This window comes from Harpia harpyja, chromosome 3 (assembly GCF_026419915.1).
Source record: "Harpia harpyja isolate bHarHar1 chromosome 3, bHarHar1 primary haplotype, whole genome shotgun sequence".
NCBI lineage: Eukaryota > Metazoa > Chordata > Aves > Accipitriformes > Accipitridae > Harpia > Harpia harpyja.
In genome coordinates, this window is record NC_068942.1 from 46,458,801 (window position 1) to 46,478,441 (window position 19,641).

The following is a 19,641-nucleotide window of genomic DNA, read 5'->3' on the forward strand; positions in this document are numbered from 1 at the left end:
AATCACCATCAGGAAAAGAACTCTGTGCTTTCTGTCTCTCCTAGTGTTTCTATGATAACATACTGGGACTCTAGAAGGGTAGCAGCTACTCACCTCAGAGCAGTTCCTTTGCTTTCCTATGGATGCCTTGCAGTGTATCACCAAAGAAGAAAACAAGTATCACATTATGTCTCATACCTGCATTTTGATATTTGGCTCCAGGTGGTTTCTGCTGTAGCATCAACCTCTGCAGTTTCATTCCAAGCATGGTTTTGGTCAGGCTTTTCTCTCTTATTGACTCCTTATCAGATGGAAATTTGCTGTCCTATAGACATAGCTGCTGTTTGTATTTCCTTCTTTGACTTGCACAGGACTCTATTGCTTCTACTTCCTTCAGAGGACAATAGACAGTAGTGTATTATGTTCCACTTTATTTGGACTTCTAATGTGCTGCTGTGCAGGTGTGATTGGGTGGGTACTAGAATAGATGTGTCTTTGCATTTGGTGCTGGACTGAGATGCAAGTTCATTGCAGGAGTTTGACAAGATGTGTTCAGTGTAGTTGAGAACATCTCATTTTTATGCCTGTTGACTTGCACTTGTCTTTTTTAAAAGCAAAAAATATCTTGCTGTCTCAAGTTTACTATATGGTCAACTCTCTGTACAGTTCCTTGGACTTAAGCTGTAATATGGTGTCTTCAGAGTAAGTGTGCAAACAAGGAGTGCTGAGATGCAAGGTGTAACAGAAGTGATTTAGGGTGATGTTAAGGACAGTTCTAGTGCAGTTTCTGAGGGCTGTACTTTTCCACCTCAATATTAGCATTGAAAATGTGAGCTTACAGCATGTTCTTTGTGTTTTCTGTCTTAGGACTGGCGGATCTATGTCTGCCAGACGCTTTCCTCTTCATTTCTATCCTCTGCACTATCTTGCAAAGGAGCAAAACAGTCCTAAACTGATTTTCATGTCAGTGGTATGAGAAAGTGATGCTTACTGTGCAGCGCGGGGCAGCAAGATCTATATGCAAGTTAGACCATGACAAGCATTATTCCTTCAAAAGGGAGCTGGGACTGCCTTGTTGAACAAATACAGAAACTGCAACAAGGGAAGAGTTTGCATCCATGGAAGGGAGCAGCCATAGGCATGGCATGAGACTGTTTTGAAGGTTTGACTAACTTGGCTAAGAGGCTATAAAGTGAGATGCGTCATTAAGAAAAAGGGGCTAGCTACTCAAAGTGCTTCTCTTGGGCATAAGAGAACTTGATCAAGGAAGTTGTATAACCTTCAGAAAAATGGATGGGGAACTTGGATTGGGAGCTGTATGATTGCTCTTTGGCCAGCTGGCATGGAGGCAAAACATCTGGCTTTTAAGCAATTTTATTTCAGGGCTTCTGAGTGGCTAGTCAGTGAGGACACAGGCTTTGGACTTTTATAGAAATAAGTAAAATAATAGCAGAAGTCTATTCAGGTTAACACAACATCTCTTTTGCTATTACATTTTAACAATGCATGTAGATGCATTCTACATGCTTTCTAAAAATAAAATTAAATATATGTATTTTTGAAGTCCGTTTAAGTTGCTGCTTGGTTATATTTAAAAATGAAAAATGTATGCCTCTAATTGTTCTGTCCATATCTGCTTTTGAGTGTGTTAGATAAATGAATATTGGCAGATTTCAGCTATATACTGAGGTGGATGAAAACTTACATTTTATTCTTAAGTGTGGTTTATTTGAAAAATAAATACATTTGATGTGTAACTGCCTTTAACGTCTGTTTCCTTTGAGAATGAGGGTTAAATATTTTCTTTATCTTTCAATAGGAGGATGTATCTGGCTGGCTGGCACCAGGAGAAGGGTACACACCTGAACTGATGGAATTTCATCACCTAAATGAGATAGATATTAAGCTTCAAGTACTACTGTCTGATGGGGATTTTTCTGCGATTTCTAGCTCTTGCTCAAAACTTCCAAGCCAGATTTATCAGGTACATTACACAACAGAGCTTATGTTGCAGATTTCTTGTTTGAAGTGTGTGTTGAGATCTGATATAAATGAAAATACAGCATGCGTCTGTACTTGTTTTTTTTTTAATTTTTCTTTAGTATCTTCTATTTGTTCTCAAAGTATATGTGTTAAAGAATGAAGTGAAATCTTTGGCTACAGAAATTACATAGAAAAATAATATATTGCTATTTTGAGTGGTATATAATTCAAGGACTGTCTTGTTTTTAACGCTTTTTGATTCCGCAATTTCAACAAGAAATTTCATATGCAGGAATTGGTAACTCAGATGTTTTTAACTGCGTGAGGGCCTCAGTGGTTTTGTCAGCACAGTAACATATTACCCATGATAATTCATCTTTGGGAATTAGAATTAGGTTTCTTCTTATGTCAGGATTCCAAAAGTGCCTCTTTGCTTATGATTGGAAAGATAAAGCAATTACCGATAAGCAATGTTAATGACTGTAGAAAACTGATTGAAATTGTATGTCCCTTGTTTTTGATGGCCTTTGTCTTTTTCCATTGCCAGCAGTATTAAGAATGTTTGGGGTCTCAGCCTTGAGAAATGTTTGAATTTTGTGCATAGAAGACTCCAATTTATCCCATGCCCCAGTAATGTTGCCCCTGATATAATGGGGGAAATACAAGATAAAAATGCCATAATTCCTATTTTGCACTGATTTGCACAAAACTTGTTTACTTTTGTAAAATTTACAGTTTATAGCCAGAACAGGTGCATCAGAGGCTCTGTAAGAGTGTATGTTGGCAAAACTGTTTTCAGTTACCAGTGTATGAGAAACATCTCTTTGAACAGTTAAAATACCTGTGGGGTGGTGGGTTTTTTTTTTTCTTTTTCTAAAGGCACTTTAATGTCCTATTTTGTATTGACTTGTTCCTGAACTTCAGGTTTTGTTTTACCTATAGTAGTATTTTCTGTTGCTCTGACCGTTCCAGAAGAGTCACGTTTTGAGGTTATTTACCAACTGGGATTTAATGTGTGAAACAGCAACTCCCTCTAGTGGGTAATCACTTACTCAAATGCAGTTGTTGCCCAGTAACTTCAGGTTCATGGACCTGAGCTTGCCGATGATTGCTGGATCTTGTGTTCACTGTTACGAGACATCAGCTTGAAGTTAGTGCGACTGACTGTGATAATGAACACTCTGTTTGGGAACTTTTGTCCTAGTGGTTGTTGTTGCTTCCTTTTCATGTAAAAGCTCAGAATTATTTGAATAGAAACTTGCATTTATGTGTATGCTTATTGAAGAGTGATGCATTATCTTTTTGAATAATATTAAACTTAACAACCCAAAAGAGATAGCTAATTCCATAAATTACCCTTCATTAGTGAAAAGCAGTTGCCCTTCAACTTTATTTTGCAACATATAAAAGGCTTTTAAACATTGTAGTTCTGGGAAACACAGGATTCCATTTGTCTTTTTTTTGTTGTTGTTGTTGTTGTTCAGATAAACTTAAACATATGAGTCATTTTAAGGAAAGCTACCAAAGAATAGGACTATTAAAAGGTGGTTTTATAAATTTAGAGAAAGAGCTAAACAGAATACATATAAGTTGAAGTGAGTAGGAGACTTTAGTTATTTAAAACTAGATTTAGAAGGACAGTAATTGTATAAATGCAAAACTAATTTAAAAAAAACCAACAGAACAAACAACAAAAGCAAACCCTCTCACTCTGCAGCTATCTCATTACAGAAGTGTCTTGATTTTTCAGGTCTGTTCCCTGTTAACTCCAAATTCCCGTAGGTGCCTTCATTCCTGCTTCTTTGCATGTCCAGAGCTGCTTCTCTCAGCAGAGGACAGGGTGTCTAATGGTTGCCTTGGTTTCATAGTGATCCAGACTTTAGGCAAGCCAGTGTTAAGTTCTTCATGGAGCCTGATCTCATAGGTGCAGTCTGATTGTACCTGGCACTGTGACATGACTGGTCTTGTTTACATAGAATTTCAGCTGCCTTTTTTTTTTTTTTTTTTTTTTTTTTTATGGTAAGTGAAGGAGAAAATAGTTATCTTGACTTTCAGGAACCTGACTGCTTACTGTGGAAGCCTCGTACCAGGTTTAGCCTTTAGTCCTGTGTTCTGTGTTATGGTTATTTTTGTTTTAGTAGGTAAAAAAAATCACTCTTCAATTCATACATAGCAATAACAACAGGTCAAGTTCTGAATTTGGTTAAGCTGTGAGTTCATTCTCAACACCTTTTGTTTTCAAATTCCTTTAACATGTTACTTCCTGCTTTTTCAAAAAAACAGGAAGTAACATGCAGCAGTAGCTGAGAAATTAATGACTATTTTGAGTTTAGAGACCTTCCTGTCAAAAGGCAAAAGAAAGATTGGTTTTTTGGGTTTTTTGGTGGTTTTTTTTTTTTTTTTTACAAGTAGTTCTTCTAAGTTCATTGCTGCTCATGGTCTTTTTAAAACAGCCTTGTTTATCACAATCAATATCCCCTAATATTGTCATAAACTGGAAGTTTTAATGAATTTGCTTTTTCAAATAACTTGTTATTATTCTTGAAGCATCAGTTCTGATATCAAAAAAAAAAGGTCGGTCACAGAGAAGTATCAGAATTCTTTGTACTGAATGTCTTTTGGAACCTGATCAAAGGCAACTGATACCTACCGAGAAAGGGTCTGAAGAAATTAATTGAATGGTGCTTTTGCTAAAAGAAGATCTTGCTTTGTGATATGTTAGCATGAATGACACATGCAAGACAAAGGCAGTAAGAGTTCTGGTTGTCTGTCCCTTGTTGGGTTTAATTTCAAGTGTTTAATGACAAGATTTTCAATTGCTTCTTCAGTTGACCACAGCAACTAAAGGAGGAAGTAAACTAGCTATCAGCACTGGAAGGCTGCTATCTTCTGTAAAACCAGTTAGAAGTGGAACACATTTAATTTACTAATAGGGTGAATTAAATATGCAGGAATTACCTTATTTATTCACCCTCACACATATTCTCTAAACATTGTGAGAGACAAAATATTTGTTGGTGAGACTGGGGGTCTGTAGTATTCAAAACTGATAGTGATAATCTGGTATTGTTGAAGTCTCAGGTAAGTTTCTATTGATCTCTTTTATTCAGTTTCAGTTTAGGTTGTATCACTATTTCTCCTATAACTGAGGTAAATTCTGCAAACTTAATTGCTAGATAAAGATGCTTGCACAGATGCTATGGAATGCAAATTTGAATGCATTGCAATATTTATTTCTTAGGAGTTTGTTTTTTTTAAAGTTTGGGGTTTTTTTTAATTAACGTGCCAAGAGAGGGCTAAAAAAAAATTGTGAATGTACAGAATTTATTTTGAATGAGTCTAGTTGTTATGGGACACAAGTCTGATTTGGAACATGGATGTCCTTTCCTTTGGAGAAGAGGCTGATTTCAGTGACATTAATCATTCTTCTAAAAATCAGTGTTGAAATTCTTTCTGATTTCCATGAGATGTGGATTTCATCTGTTGTGGTTGAGTAGGATATAATGCAGTAGTGATGGGGAACATTGCAAAAAATTGTTTGTGTAGTGCTTGGATTTTCATTTAGAATTTTAGAAGTAATTAAACCAAAATTAGCTTAGAATTGCATATCATAAAGCTGCACATTGTTTTCTTCCAAGAATTGCATTAAATATAACTTTCAAAATGCAAACACTTGATCACCACTGGTTCAATGGGAAAGCTGCTTTCTGCCACTGGTAGATACTTTGGCACGATATAGGATCAATGCTCTGACTCTGAAATCTGTAACAACTAGCTTTAATTATCCTACAGTACCATAGCTGAGCTGCTACAGAGGAGCATACAGATTCATCTTTTTGTGCAATGAGTCCAGCTGGATTCAGAATGCTTTTCCATGACTAATGTTCTCTTTTACGTGGAAATGTTTCTCATCAGAACTGTATTTCTCTCCGAAACATGTCTTTGTTCTGGTGCCAACTTCATTAAATATTTAAAAATGCTTCTGTCTTACTTCATATTTTGGGGGAAGAACAAATTAAGTTGAAGGTAATCCTGGAAGAGACAGGAAAATAGTAGAATGAAGAATATGAAGTGTAAGACTGCGTATGATGAGTACAGTTACCAGCTTGAAAAACTGGAAAACTACCTGAAAATAAAAGGAAATGGAGACAGTGTTTAAAGAAACAATAGTATCTGTCTGCTTGATTGTCTTATAATTACTTTAATGTTGTGTATTACCTTGATGAGTTCTTTCATACCTGATTTGGTTTCTTTTATCAGAAAAATATTCCATTTTTCAATTATAGCAGTAGACTATGGTTAACAGTTTAAAACTAAATAAATACTCAAAATGAAAAAAAATTCTGAACATATACACTAATCTTTCAATTAATGAACTCTGATAGCCTATACTCTATGGCTGCACTTCACCAAAACAGATGATTTTGACAGGTGTCTCTATTATCTCTATTTCAGGGCATGGTTAGAAGCAGGTTAATAAGCTGATGAGCCAGTTTTGTGGCTCAACAAGATTGTATGACACTAATATCTTTCATTAGGTGGGATTTTGTTTTTATTTATTTATAAAATTTTGGAGAAAAAGGAGTGCAACAAGTAATTTTCACCATTTCAAATACTGGATATTTCTGTTTTGCATTATGATTGTTACAGCTGTGGCTGTTGCAAAGTACTTATATCTTCCCTTGTGTAACATATTTAACAGTTTTATTTTCTACCTTATCTTTAAGATTTTTAGATCTTTATTAATCTCAAGTGGACTTCCACTACCTACACATGCTATATAATTGAAACATAAAAAGTTTTGAAGCATTTGAAAGATTGAGAATAAAATGTTTTCCGTGGTATAATACTTCCTACACTTATTTCATGATATCTTGAGAAAAATATTAAAAAAATTAGTAAGTGGGGAAAAGTCTTAACTTTAGTCATATGGTTCTGATGAGTTACTATTCAGGGATGAAAGAAACGAGACTACAAGAACCACTTCAGTGAAAGCAGGAGCTTAATGTTCCATAGTGGTCAGATATCAAATAGATTATTAGGAACAATGTGAAAGGAATACAGAATGAAACAGAAAATATCACTGTGCTGCTGTACACATCTGTAGTGCACCATATAGCTTGACTATTGTGCAGTTGTGGTCCCTGGATCTCATAACCAGTACAGAAAAAATGGAAAACTGGTTGCCAGAATGCTCAGAAGTGTAGAATGGCTTTTATGCAGGGAGTGACTTACACAGAGACATTCTTCAGTTTGGAAAAAAGGAGTAAGAGGGAATGTGATTGAAGTGTGCAAAACTATGCTGATCAGAGAGAGAGTAAATAGTAACAATTTTTTTTTACCATGTTGTCTAAATAGAATTATATCAGTTGTGGATGTTGATGTTGGAGACATGTTGAAACAAGTACTTTTTAATTCTGTTTTCTGGTAAATGTTCATAGTTCAAGTTTTATCCAGCACTCTGATAAAAATTGATTAGGTATCATGGCAGAGATCACTATTCAAGAAAAGTTTATGGAGAATAAAGTTGTCATGTTTATCCTAGTTAAGAATTTCTTTTGATAGAACAATATTGCATTACTAGAGAAGCAACCAGGCTTAAAATCATACTGAGTGTGATAAAAGGAAAAATAACTTATAAATCATACTGAGTGTGATAAAAGGAAAAATAACTTATGATACATAGGTTTTTTTCTAAAGTTTGAAGGGGTTGCTCATAAGTGCTTGCAGCAGCTGAGCTGTCTGTAAAATGAAACATTTATGCGTGAAACTTTGAAAGACTACGACAGAGATCTGCATAAAGCTTTGCTTCAGAAGTATATGTGGAAAAGACAGTAAAAAATTTGAAAGTAGTAACTTTTTTGATCTTATGACTCCTCTCACTGTCACCTTTTTAAATCTAGCTGGTATTGCAGCAATAATATGCAGAGATGCTGTTGGCAGTTTGAGTTCTGTTCTTCATTGAAGGCTGAGTTCATATAAAAATATCAACCAGTAGTCCATGCATATAACCCCCCAAATAAAATACTGGGAAGTATAATACAGTATTATACTCGTTGCATATTCTTATGGGTGTCTTCATAACATTGCTTTTTAAAACAAATCATAACTGCAGCTTTGATCCATGCTGAGCACTGACTGCTCACATGGCAATGTCTCTATATATGCACAGATCAAAAGACTGGGTTTAGAAATGTGATTGCAGAAATAGCTGTAACTTTTTTTTTTTAAAGAAAAAAATATGATGCCATCGTCTTCCTCTCTGCCCTTCCATGAACAATTTCACTTGTATTAAAATCAGTGGAAGAACAAAGCCATGTAAAAGTAATTCCTCTTACTAGAGGGAGCATGAGTTGTTATACTTTGAGCTGCTTTGCCAGCTCTATATTTATATTGCAGGTATAAAGGTCATATCCTTGTTTCATGTATTAATAAACACAAGTTTAAATAAGTCCTTTGGGTTTTTATGTTCTGTATAGATGTCAGTCATGCAGATTTCTTGCCACTGGGCATCATATTTAATTAAAAAAACTCTCTCAGTATTTAGAGGCCTAGATTTAGACACTCAATATTAAGAATTTGGCTTTAAGTGGCCCACATTAAACTTCAATCCAGTTTGGAGAGATTCTAGTCATTAACAGATGGTACGGTTTATATCTCTGTCTGTTATAGGAAAAATTACTAGCATGTGGTACTGCCAACTATTGCTGATTGTAAATATATGTTCAAAGATTTGTACTGTGTTAAAATAAGTTTATTTTCAGGCAACTAATAGTTTGGTTTAAATGTCAGAACTCATAGATTTGTTTGATGTTCAGAAAAAGTTGTTTACAGATGCTCACAATTTTTTATATATTATAGTTGAGAAATTTTCCGTTGAATGTTAAATTGCAAAGGTTGTTTTTCTTTCTAATTAGACATGCTACTTGAAATTCTTTTCCTTGTGTGTGTTTATTAAGATTGCTTGAGCTGCTTCTGAAAATAAGAATGAATAGAATATGTTTTTATTAAATGGTTGCTCACGTCCCTTTGGGTTGAATTGACTAACAGGGTTTTTTTCCCCTCTACCATTATTTGAATTCCTTGGGTTGTTCTGTAGGATCTTTGGTTTGCAAGAGAAAGCCCTGTTTTCTTCCCAGTTACAATGTAACTTTGCTGTTTTGCCAATACTTGTCATTCTTAATGATCTAAATTACATGCGGTATTGAACCTCAAATGTATTTAGGACTGATACAAACTTAAGAATCTGATCCAAAGCTAGTGAAGGATGTGAGAGTGTGTAACCCAAATCTTTAATAATGGTTGTGCATCTAACTCCAACTTACAGAAAGAGGGTTATTTCTCATTTACCATGATATCAGGTAAACAAAAACCTACAGTCATTTCAGTTCAGTTCTTCCTTTCCCTTCTGGCCTAATTCTAATACCAGTATGGTTAATAGGAGCAAGCTTTGAACCCCTCATTCAGTCTCCCCAATTCTCAGTGCATTTTTATTGTTGTACTAGAATTTAAGCATCAAAGTGTTAGCTCTGCAGACTAAGAAATTCCTATTAATGTATGAAGGGGAAGAATTCTTTTATTGAAATAAGTCCATCCTGATGTTTAGCTATTATATTTGAAAATGTGCATAACAAAAATTATGCGTTTGCCAAATTTGAAATTGACACATTATTGTAAACATTTCAATGCTTTCCTGATAGAAATCCAAAGAACCCCTGTCTGGCTTTGAAGCAATAGAAAGTCATGTGTTTAATTTCTGCCTATTCTTCCTTTTGCCAGGAGTCTCTGGTTTATGCAAACAGAAGCCTAGAAGCAGTTCCGGGTGAAAAGGTTCTGCGAGACAACAAGGAACAACGTGATCAACAAAGTCGTCTCAAACAAATAGATCATCAGCTGAAATCCCTTGAGAGAAACCTTGTAAGTCTTCCATTTTTGTCCTATTTTTTTCCCCTCAGATTGAAAACTTTGGAATTTATCATCCCATGTGTCTTAAAGTAAAATAAAATTCTGCAACTTTGTGTAAATTCCTGAAGGAATCACTAAAGAAATATACAAGCAAAAGTCTCAAATAATTTTTCTTAATCTCGGAAACATATTTTTCAGTTGTAATGCATGTTTCCCATTAACATAGTGTCTTTCAAAGTGAAAGAATTTATTCTCCTCTCCTCTTCTCCTCTCCTATCTTCCCAGAGGGGGATAGCATAAACAATCACATATAAATATATCCTAAAAGGATTTTTTTGTGGCTCATGTAATTCAGTGTTCTTTGAAGGACCAAGTCTGGTGGGAATGTCGTATACACCAAGTTATTGTGTGATTTAGTTTTGCTGAATTCATTTAGTGTATTTTTGTAACTTAATTTTCAATTAATATGTGAATTTCGTATGTGCAAGGGCCTTTAAAATAGGAGCAGGTAAGTAAAATGGTAGTAAAAAAATCATTACTGTTTTAGAATAAGCCATCGCATCTCATCATTATTACTACTTTGAGTAAAAGCAGGTAGGGAAAAGGCAGTTTGAAATCCAAGAGGATCCTATTGTTAACCTAGTAGGCAGAAATTATGTTTATTTCTAAGTCATAGAGCCAGGAGTGCAAACCAGAACTTATGTGCCTCTCTCAAGTAATATATTGCTATTCTTTTCTCTTTCAGTGAGTATAATTTATTACATTACTCTCAAGTTATAATAAGGAAATTTAACAAAAACTAGAGATGGGGAACCTCAAGGACTTAGGAATCTTTTTACTCATTTTTAAATATACATTGTAAATGTGCTGTTTGAGCTGTGCTGAAAGAGCTACAAAGGAGCCCATACAGAAGAGAATTAGGAAGAAAATATATAAAACATTAAAAAACAGATGAATACAAAGGGAGAGTCCTAAGATGATACAGTTGTCATTTGTTTGGCCTGAAAGCCAATGTTGGTATTTGTTTTGTATTGGATCTCTCACAGATCTTAAGAGCACAGGAATAAAATATCTTTCCTTTTTTTTTTTTAATAACTTCGTATAAAACTCTGAAGGTTTGCCTTGCTCAGGTGAAGTCAGGCATGACACTGCTGAAGACTCAAAAAAGCATTACTGCATTACTGAGCTGGCGGTAGCAGCTAAAACCTGAATATATATGCATATTTTTAAGATTTTAACATCTTTGTTTAGTGTTATTTTTCTGATTTGAGATGAGAAAGCTTTTGTTTCTCTGTAGAATATGCTGTGTGGAGAAGATAAATTAGTATGGTAGTGTACGAGAGACTGAGGTGAGGTGACAGCTGGCATGGGTAACCTGGTGAAGCTGGATTTTTTTTAGGAAACCCCAAGTATTTTGGTACATTAGCAAGAGGCATCAGTATAGGTAACTGACATAAGAGGCGTGCAAATGAAGAATGTGGTGACTGGGAATATTGAGCGTGGATTTACAGAGGGTAAGTCATGCTTGACCAACCTGATAGCCACCTTTGGTGAAATGCTCTGTAAGCTGGAGAGCAAGGCTGCCACTCACTGGGAGTTAGGCTGGAGGAATGGGCTGACAGGAACTGTATAAAATTTGTAAAGGTCAAACGCGGAGTTCTGCATTAGAGAGGAGTAACTCTAATGGTGCAAGGTGGAGCCTGGCTGGCCAGGGAGCAGCACTGCTGAAAAGGGCCTGGCATCATTGTGGACAATAGACTACACATGAGCCAGCAGTGTGCCCTGCAGTGATGAAGGTTAACAGCGTACTTAGCTGTATCAACATGAGCATAGCCAATAGATTAAGGGAAGTAATTACTCCCCTTTACCTGGTACTCATTAGATTGTGTCTAGAGTGTTGCATCCAGTTTTGGCCTCCCCAGTAAAGAAAGGTGTTGACACAGCTGAGCAAGTTCAGCAGAGGGCCACTGAGATGATTTGGGGCTAAAGCACTTGACCTGTGAGACTGAGGAGACTTGGTTTGTTTAACAGGTGGACCTAACAGTAGCTTTCTAATAGCAAAGAGGATATTACAGAGAAGACAGAGCTGTAGTATCTTTACCGAGTTACATGGTGGGAGAAGAAGAGACAATATTCATAAACTGAAACAGGGAGGTTCCAACTGAACTTAAAGAAAAAAAAAAAAAAAAACTTCCAAGGGTAATTAAGAATGGGAAGCAGGTTGCATGGAGAGACTGTGAAATCTCCACCCTTGAAAATTTTGCAGACCTGGCTGGACAAATCCATAAGGCATTTGATCTGATCTCATAGCTGATGCTGCTTTGAACAACGGGTTGGACTAGAGACCTCCTCACATCCCCTCCCCAGTCTGATGATTTTTTGATTGTACAAGGAAAAGGATCAAGAATTTTTATGCATTTCTCAGGTGGTAATTTTCTTTATTATTGCTACATTAAAGGAAAAATAGTAATTTTTCATGGCTGTGCATTGTAGATTTTTTTTCTTGTGTGTAGCTGATTTCAGTGTTTTTCATGTAGTCATAAAAACATTAATATATAAATTTGTTGTGTCAGACCAAAAATCCTTGTAGTCTACCGTTGGCTTGCGGAGGTCTTTAGTCAGCAGTAGGCTTATCTTCTGCAGTAATCAGAGTTAGGACAAATACTGTTCCAGTTATCTTTTATTGCCCTCAAAAAGGGATCTCCAATGCAGATCAAAAGCTTTGTGATTCAGGTAGCAGCATAAACTCAGTGGTATAATCTCAATTACTGATAGCACTGTCACTACAGTTGCAAGAACTTCAGCCACTATCCACATATGCAGGGTTTATGCTGGCAGTGCTGGAACTGCACAGCCAGTATGATTAGACTTCTAGCAGGTTTAAAGCTAATTTGGATACAACTACATGCAGTCCAGTCTTTGGTTTGGGGGAAGAAAAGAGAGGCTAATTGACACATTCTTCCTGACGTCAGTTAATTTTACATACTTATGGAATATGGGAACAAAGACTTCAGACAAGGAGACAGTGATTGCTTTAGAGGCTGTTCACTTTTGTGTGTTTGTGTCACTACAGTAAGGCAGCATATTTAGCTCTTATCTGTTCACAGTACCAAAACAATAGTAGACCTTCATTTTAATACGCTGCTCTATTACGTTAGACAGTTAAAAGATGGGAGGCAAATAACTGGAGGAATTCTGTGAAACTTCAGTGTATTGAATAGGGTAATGGGTAAACAGATGAAGTGAGTTTGCGCATTGTCATCATTTCCTAGTCATTGACCTTTGTATCACTTTTTGTCACTACTGACCTTGTTCATGAGGCACCCACAATATGAGGAAGTGTGTCTGGGAACTGTGTGATAGTCTGCAGCAGGCCTGGGAAATGCAGGGGGCTGCTGACTTATTCAGATGTTTTGTATACAAATGGGTCAGTTCCAAGTCTTGGTTGGGTTATAGCAGTATTGTTTGGTATCACATTACATGCAGACTCTTGCAACATACCACACATTTTTCCTCGGCTAGATTGTGTGTATTTAGAACTGTAAATCGATAGACTGTAATGTTAATTTACAGTGTTTATAAACAAAGAATATGTTGTCTGTACCAATGTGTAACTCATGGCCAGACTAGCGTTGCTGTGTGCTATGCAGCACCTGGTAAGGCTTCTTCAGGGGGACATACTGTGTTGTCTTATCCATTGCTGCTCTGTGGCACAACTCTGAGATGATGGCATATGGATATGAAATATTTGTGTGTTAGGTCTTCTGCGAGATACTTTGGTTGCCAGTGTAAATAAAGAAGTATTCAGGTCTGAATGAAAGTAGGTTTTTCCTTCTAACAGTAAAGTAAAATATATAGAAAATGCACACTTTTTTGTGTGAACAAAGAACAGCTTTCAGAAAATACTGGGGTTTTTTAGTTTTGTGTCCTTTAACTTCTATTCTTATTTCTGGAAAATATGGTTATTACTAGAGAAGATTGGACAAAACAGCATGGTATCACCTTCTGATGCAACATAGATAATTGAATAAAATTTTTCTTATTGGTGTGGGAATGTCTAAAAATCAGATAACTCTTATGCAGTGTGGATTGGGTGCCTTGTTTCTATACGAAAGTAGTATTTTGGCCATCAATTCTGTAACATTGTTAGCAGCAAAACTGCTCTCTGCCAGGAAACTGTGTGATGAAAAGCTAAACTGGATGCTTGGGCTGAGGGGAGGGAGTATGTGGATGGCATGTTTCCAGAATAATTTAATTATTTCTGGAAATACTGTTTGTTATTCAATAGGTGGCACTCTTCACTGTATGTTAGAGGAAGAATGCCTAGGCATGGTTCTAGGGGATATTATTACTGGTGAAAACATCATTTCTGTGGTAGATTGCCTCTCACTTTTGGCAAGAATCCAGGTGTGCAGCTTTTAATGTTCAGTTATTTTTCTAGCTTAGCTAATTAAATTGTCTATTTAAAATTCACATTGCATTTAAATTTCTTCTTTACTCTTTCCTAAACCACTGTAATTCACTGCGTAAAATTGAAAATAAATTCAGTGCTCTGAGTAGAGGAGGTGATTTGTCAGCAGTTCGGAATGTTTTTTTCTGAATGTGTGGTTATACCGGGCTTTATAATTTTAAAATATAGTATTTTACAAACTTAGTGTCTGAGACATGTCTTTTTAAAATGTATTTCAAAAAGATCCCTCAGATAAAATCTTTTCTTATTGTTATTGTTGTTTCTTTTGTTTGTTTGTTTTTGTTGCCTAAGTGGAAGTTACACATAGTTTAACTAAGCAGAATTTATCTCTCTGTGTTAGGGAGTAACTTACAGTAGGTATAAAGGTAACTTATTAATATTTTTTTTTTCCTGTATGGTAGCATGCTGTAGTTCTTCCACTACTGCAAAATTAATTATTCAAATTTGATTTGTATAATGGTAGTTTTACTCTGACCTTCTCTTCAAGGGGGAGGAATACATTCATCATATTTCTGGAGCAGTCTATTTAGTATGTGCTGTCTTCTGAAATTTTAACATTTATGGATTCCTCCACTACACTGTACCTCATGTGTTCTGTGAGACTTCATGGTTTCAGCCAAGTCTGGAACTGAGCACACAAAACCAGGCTGGCAGATATGACTTTAATGTAGTTTACAATTGATATAAAAACCAGAAAATCTGCTAAGTATTATGCTAGAAGTAATGAAACTAAGGGCTTTGGAATCGGAGTTCCTCCTTTATTTTGAAAAAATTGTCCCCAGTGAATTAATATACCAAAGAATGTATTGTATGCATTGTTGAAATGCATTGTGAAATTTCAATCCAACTGAAATGTATCTGTACCCTGGTTTCTGGGCCCTTGCTGAATTTCTTTTAGGTTTTAGTTTGACCTTAGTTCACTTGTTCTTCATTTGAAACCATGGCTGACTCTCTCCACATTCTTTCATCTTTCAGTTTCCTGGAAACCATTGAGCTTATCTTTGTTTTGTGAATTGCATTGTTAACTGCTGCTTCAAAAAAAATGTTCAGCTGCCAAATGCGTGTTGCTGAGCATTAATGAAAAGAATTTTATATAGAAAGAATAATAAATGTAGTTATTTTTCAGTTGTGGCTTCTACTAGTTGGCCATTTGCAATAATTCAGTAGCATGTTTGATGTGTAGAATTTCTTCATGGCAGTAAGTTTAAATGCACATCCAAGCAAGCTGTTAAGTAAGATAGTTTCACCTTTGCTGGCTATATGCATGTTTATTTCAAATGTCTCACACTGAAGGCTGATTCTTTCCTCCCAAAATCTAGCCACAGGTGCCTGTTTTGGGGTTTTGGTTAAATATATGAATTCAAAAATATTTAAAATGCATATTGAATATATATGCATATAATTGTGTGTATACACACACATGTATAGTGTTATTCCTTAACATGACTGAGATACTGATACCTACTTTAAAAAAACCAAGTCTGCTTATTTGCAGTAAGTACTTCTAAACCACAAGCTGAATCTAGTTTGCCTAGTCTTAAATTTAAATTTATCATGAGATGTCTGTACATCTCTAGGAATTATTTTTTCCCAAGTATGCAATTTGGTGGCCAAATGCAATATGCGTTTGTTAATTATTGAGATCTTTTTTATATCATGTAATATGAAAATACGCATATTCTGTTATCTGAATAGGTGAGCTTTGCAGGAAGGTGAGCAATCGGTGTGGATGGTGCAGAACAAAGATATGAAAATAGTAAATATATAAATGCTGTCAAGAGCTTTGGTTACCTGCAGGAGCTTACTCCAAAAAGCATGATTCTTATCTTCTTGATGTAGAATAATGTATATCTATTGGTAAGGAAACCTCAGGATAAAATTAATTATTGTTTAGTGCTGCCAAAAGTCTCACAAACCATTTCATGGTTTACCCTGCATCAGGATGATGAGGGAGTTTGTTGTTACACATAATTTTATTCTAGCTTTTTCCCTGAAACTGATTGAGTTCAGTGTACCTGATCCTGAGTCTGTATAAGGCACCTTCCAGAAAAGGAGAATAATTTTTTCCTGACATTTACTGTAATTCCTTTCTTCCACTTTAAAGGGAAGAAGAGGGGAAGATGAAGTACTACCATATATTTGGAGAGTAATTTGTCAACTAGACAATCCTGTAATATGTTTTTCAATCACAGTGTCTGCAGAAATTAATTGCTAATACTTTTGACCACAGGAACATAGCCATATTTTTTGACTACTTTGTGCATTGGTAGTCCTTCTAGGTTCTTCCTATACCTATGCAGTAACATACAAATAGCAAACATCTTTTATTTCAATTCACATAATACAATATAGTGGCTGGTTTCTGAATAAGCATATGTTTATCCATAAAAGTAGAACTCGTTTAATAAAACATTTTCATAACACATATTTCATTGTACCAAATACGGGGAAAAAGGACAACTTATCTAAATAAGGCTGAGATGTACCACTTCCTACGTTATTCCTTCAGGAAGTATCTACCAGGTCCTAAAGTTGCTTGCCAGGTTGTTGCCAAGCTTCAAACAGATCTTGTTTATTCAAATTTTACAAGAATTTGTTCTCATTAGGTGATTGTACAAAATTGTTTCAGAATGAAATGTGGTAGCATTTCCACCTGGGAAAAAATATTACTGTGAAAACCTTATTTTCTTCATTTAACAGCTACTACACACATGAAGAGAGCAGTAAGATTAATAGCAGGACTGATAAAATTTAAATAATCTCACCCATATGATTAAAATAAATTTCCTATTTATTGATTGTTTTTCACAGTACTGTGGACAAGAATGAAGCAGCTGCTAAAAGTATTTATAATAAATAATTTGAAAACTATAAATTGCATTAAGACTTAATATAATTAAATATTTTTAATAATGTTATTTTTTAAATACTAAACTATATTAAAATATTGATCAGTTAAAATTGTAATGATGCTTCTAGATTATATGGAAAATTGTTAAGATAATTTTTATGTAGATGCTGGAGCCAGTTAAATTGAACTACATACATATGATGCTAAGTAACATTGCCAATTGCTGGAATTTGATACTTGCAATGAGACCTGTTTTAAACATAATGGGTTTCTAGATAAGAATGATCAAATTCTCTGTCAATTCAATGTACTGATCCTCCTTCTCCCCAAATGTAGAGTTTCCAGTTAAGACAACAACTCTGCTAATTGTTTGCCCCAGAATGTGTAGGAGAAAACTGAGAAGCATCTCCCTTCTTGTACTTCTCTCAGCTAATTTTGAACAAAGGAAGCCTTTTGTCTTTTTTTTTTTTCCCCCCCTCTAACCACTATATTTGTTTCCATTCTCTTTCCCAATGTTTTGCATATGATCTCATCATCTTCTGTAGAGTTGAGATTTCTCATCTTTTTTCTTCTATGTAGTACGGTGTTTGCCATTTTAAAATAACAAACAAACCATCTTTGACTACCCACCCATCTCTGAATTCATGTAGTGCTATTTATAGTCGTTGTTTGATCTCTTTCAGTTTTGTGTCTCTAACATGATTTAAATTTAACTGTAACTGCACTACTTTTTAAATGGTATTTGACACCATCAGATTCATATTGGAACTATGTTTTGTCTTAGATGATGATAGAATTCATGAAAACTGCTTTGCTTCTATGCTCTTACATTATTCTTTCAGTATGTCCTTTGTCATACCCTCTGTCCTCTCTGACCTCAGCAAATAGGATATAACAGTGTTCTTGTATTTGCTTAGTACTTTTTTTACTATGCCATCCATCTATCTGCCTCTGACCTCTCTCACCATCATGTCTAAACCAGGTTGCGTGTATCCACTTGCAAGGCCCTTTTTCACTCCTTTCACTCCCCTTTCTCTCAACCTGTCATCTTTAGTTCATGGTTGAGATAAATACATGACTTCAAAGCAGGACAGTGCATCAGCCAGTTATACTTTCAAACAATTGCATATTGCTCTGCTTCCCTCATGCCTAAAGCCTTTTCAAAACACTTTTCAGTGAATTGGTTAGGATTGTATTTCTGGTTTAAGACAGTCAAGCGTATTGATCAGTGGAGTTTCAGTGTCTTCCTTGTACTTGACTACCTGTGTACATGTAGCTTTTGTATGGATATACTTACAGGTTGGTTTGGAATTTTCTTTTCTCCTTTCTCTTCCTGTGTCTGTACAACATCTATCATCACAGTTCAATGCAATGATTATGGTTTCTAGCTGCGGTGGTATTAAAATAATGATTAACAATTTCTCTGGTTAGTACAGGTGTCCACAGCATAAAATTTTCATCATTGAAGTGTGCATGTCCTTTTGAGACAAGGAGAAGGTGTTTACTTGTTGTTACGCATCTCTATTGGCAAACTTAGGAGTTCCTCATTCCTTGCTGCCAGTTAGCACTGTTCTTTAATCTCTGTAGGAAAGAAGCCTTGTTTTTGTTGGCCTGCTTGCACCCTGTAAAAAGAGAGATAGTCAGGGGAAAGCCTCTGTTTCTCTGCAAGTGTTGTAGGGGAAGGCTATGTTTCTACTTTGCCCTAAGATGTCACATTGAAAATGAGAGAAGAAAAACAACAGGGCTGCTGTGGAGGAAACCTTCTGCAACATGTACTTATGTGTAGCTTATCCTTTTATGGGTGAGTATTAACATCTTGATCTTTTGATAAGTAGCTGTCCTGGTTTCAGCTGGGATAGAGTTAACTGTCTTCCTAGTAGCTGGTACAGTGCTATGTTTTGAGTTCAGTATGCAAAGAATGTTGATAACACTGATGTTTTCGGTTGTTGCTCAGTAGTGTTTAGACTAAAGTCAAGGATTTTTCAGCTTCTCATGCCCAGCCAGCGAGAAAGCTGGAGGGGCACAAGAAGTTGGCACAGGACACAGCCAGGGCAGCTGACCCCAACTGGCCAACGGTGTATTCCATACCATGTGACGTCCCATCTAGTATAGGAACGGGGAAGTGGGGGCTGGGAATCGCTGCTCGGGGGACTGGCTGGGTGTCGATCAGCGGGTGGCGAGCAATTGCACTGCGCATCATTTGTACATTCCAATCCTTTCATTGTTACTGTTGTCATTTTATTAGTGTTATCATTATCATTATTAGTTTCTTCTTTTCTGTTCTATTAAACTGTTCTTATCTCAACTCACGGGTTTTGCTTCTTTTCCCGATTTTCTCCCCATCCCACTGGGTGGGGGGGGAGTGAGTGAGCGGCTGCGTGGTGTTTAGTTGCTGGCTGGGATTAAACCACAACAGTAGCATTTAAGTGCATCTTTCCATCTTGGGGGTGAT

The 19,641-nt window shown here is 35.9% G+C and overlaps 1 protein-coding gene across 1 annotated transcript in view; it reads left to right on the top strand.

Moving 5' to 3' along the window:
- The window catches only part of FSIP1 (fibrous sheath interacting protein 1), an 87,541-nt gene that overhangs the window by 18,934 nt on the left and 48,966 nt on the right, over nucleotides 1-19,641 (top strand). Inside the window, 2 exon segments of the mRNA XM_052782452.1 lie at nucleotides 1,799-1,963; nucleotides 9,742-9,879. Coding sequence (XP_052638412.1) covers nucleotides 1,799-1,963; nucleotides 9,742-9,879 — 303 coding nt within the window.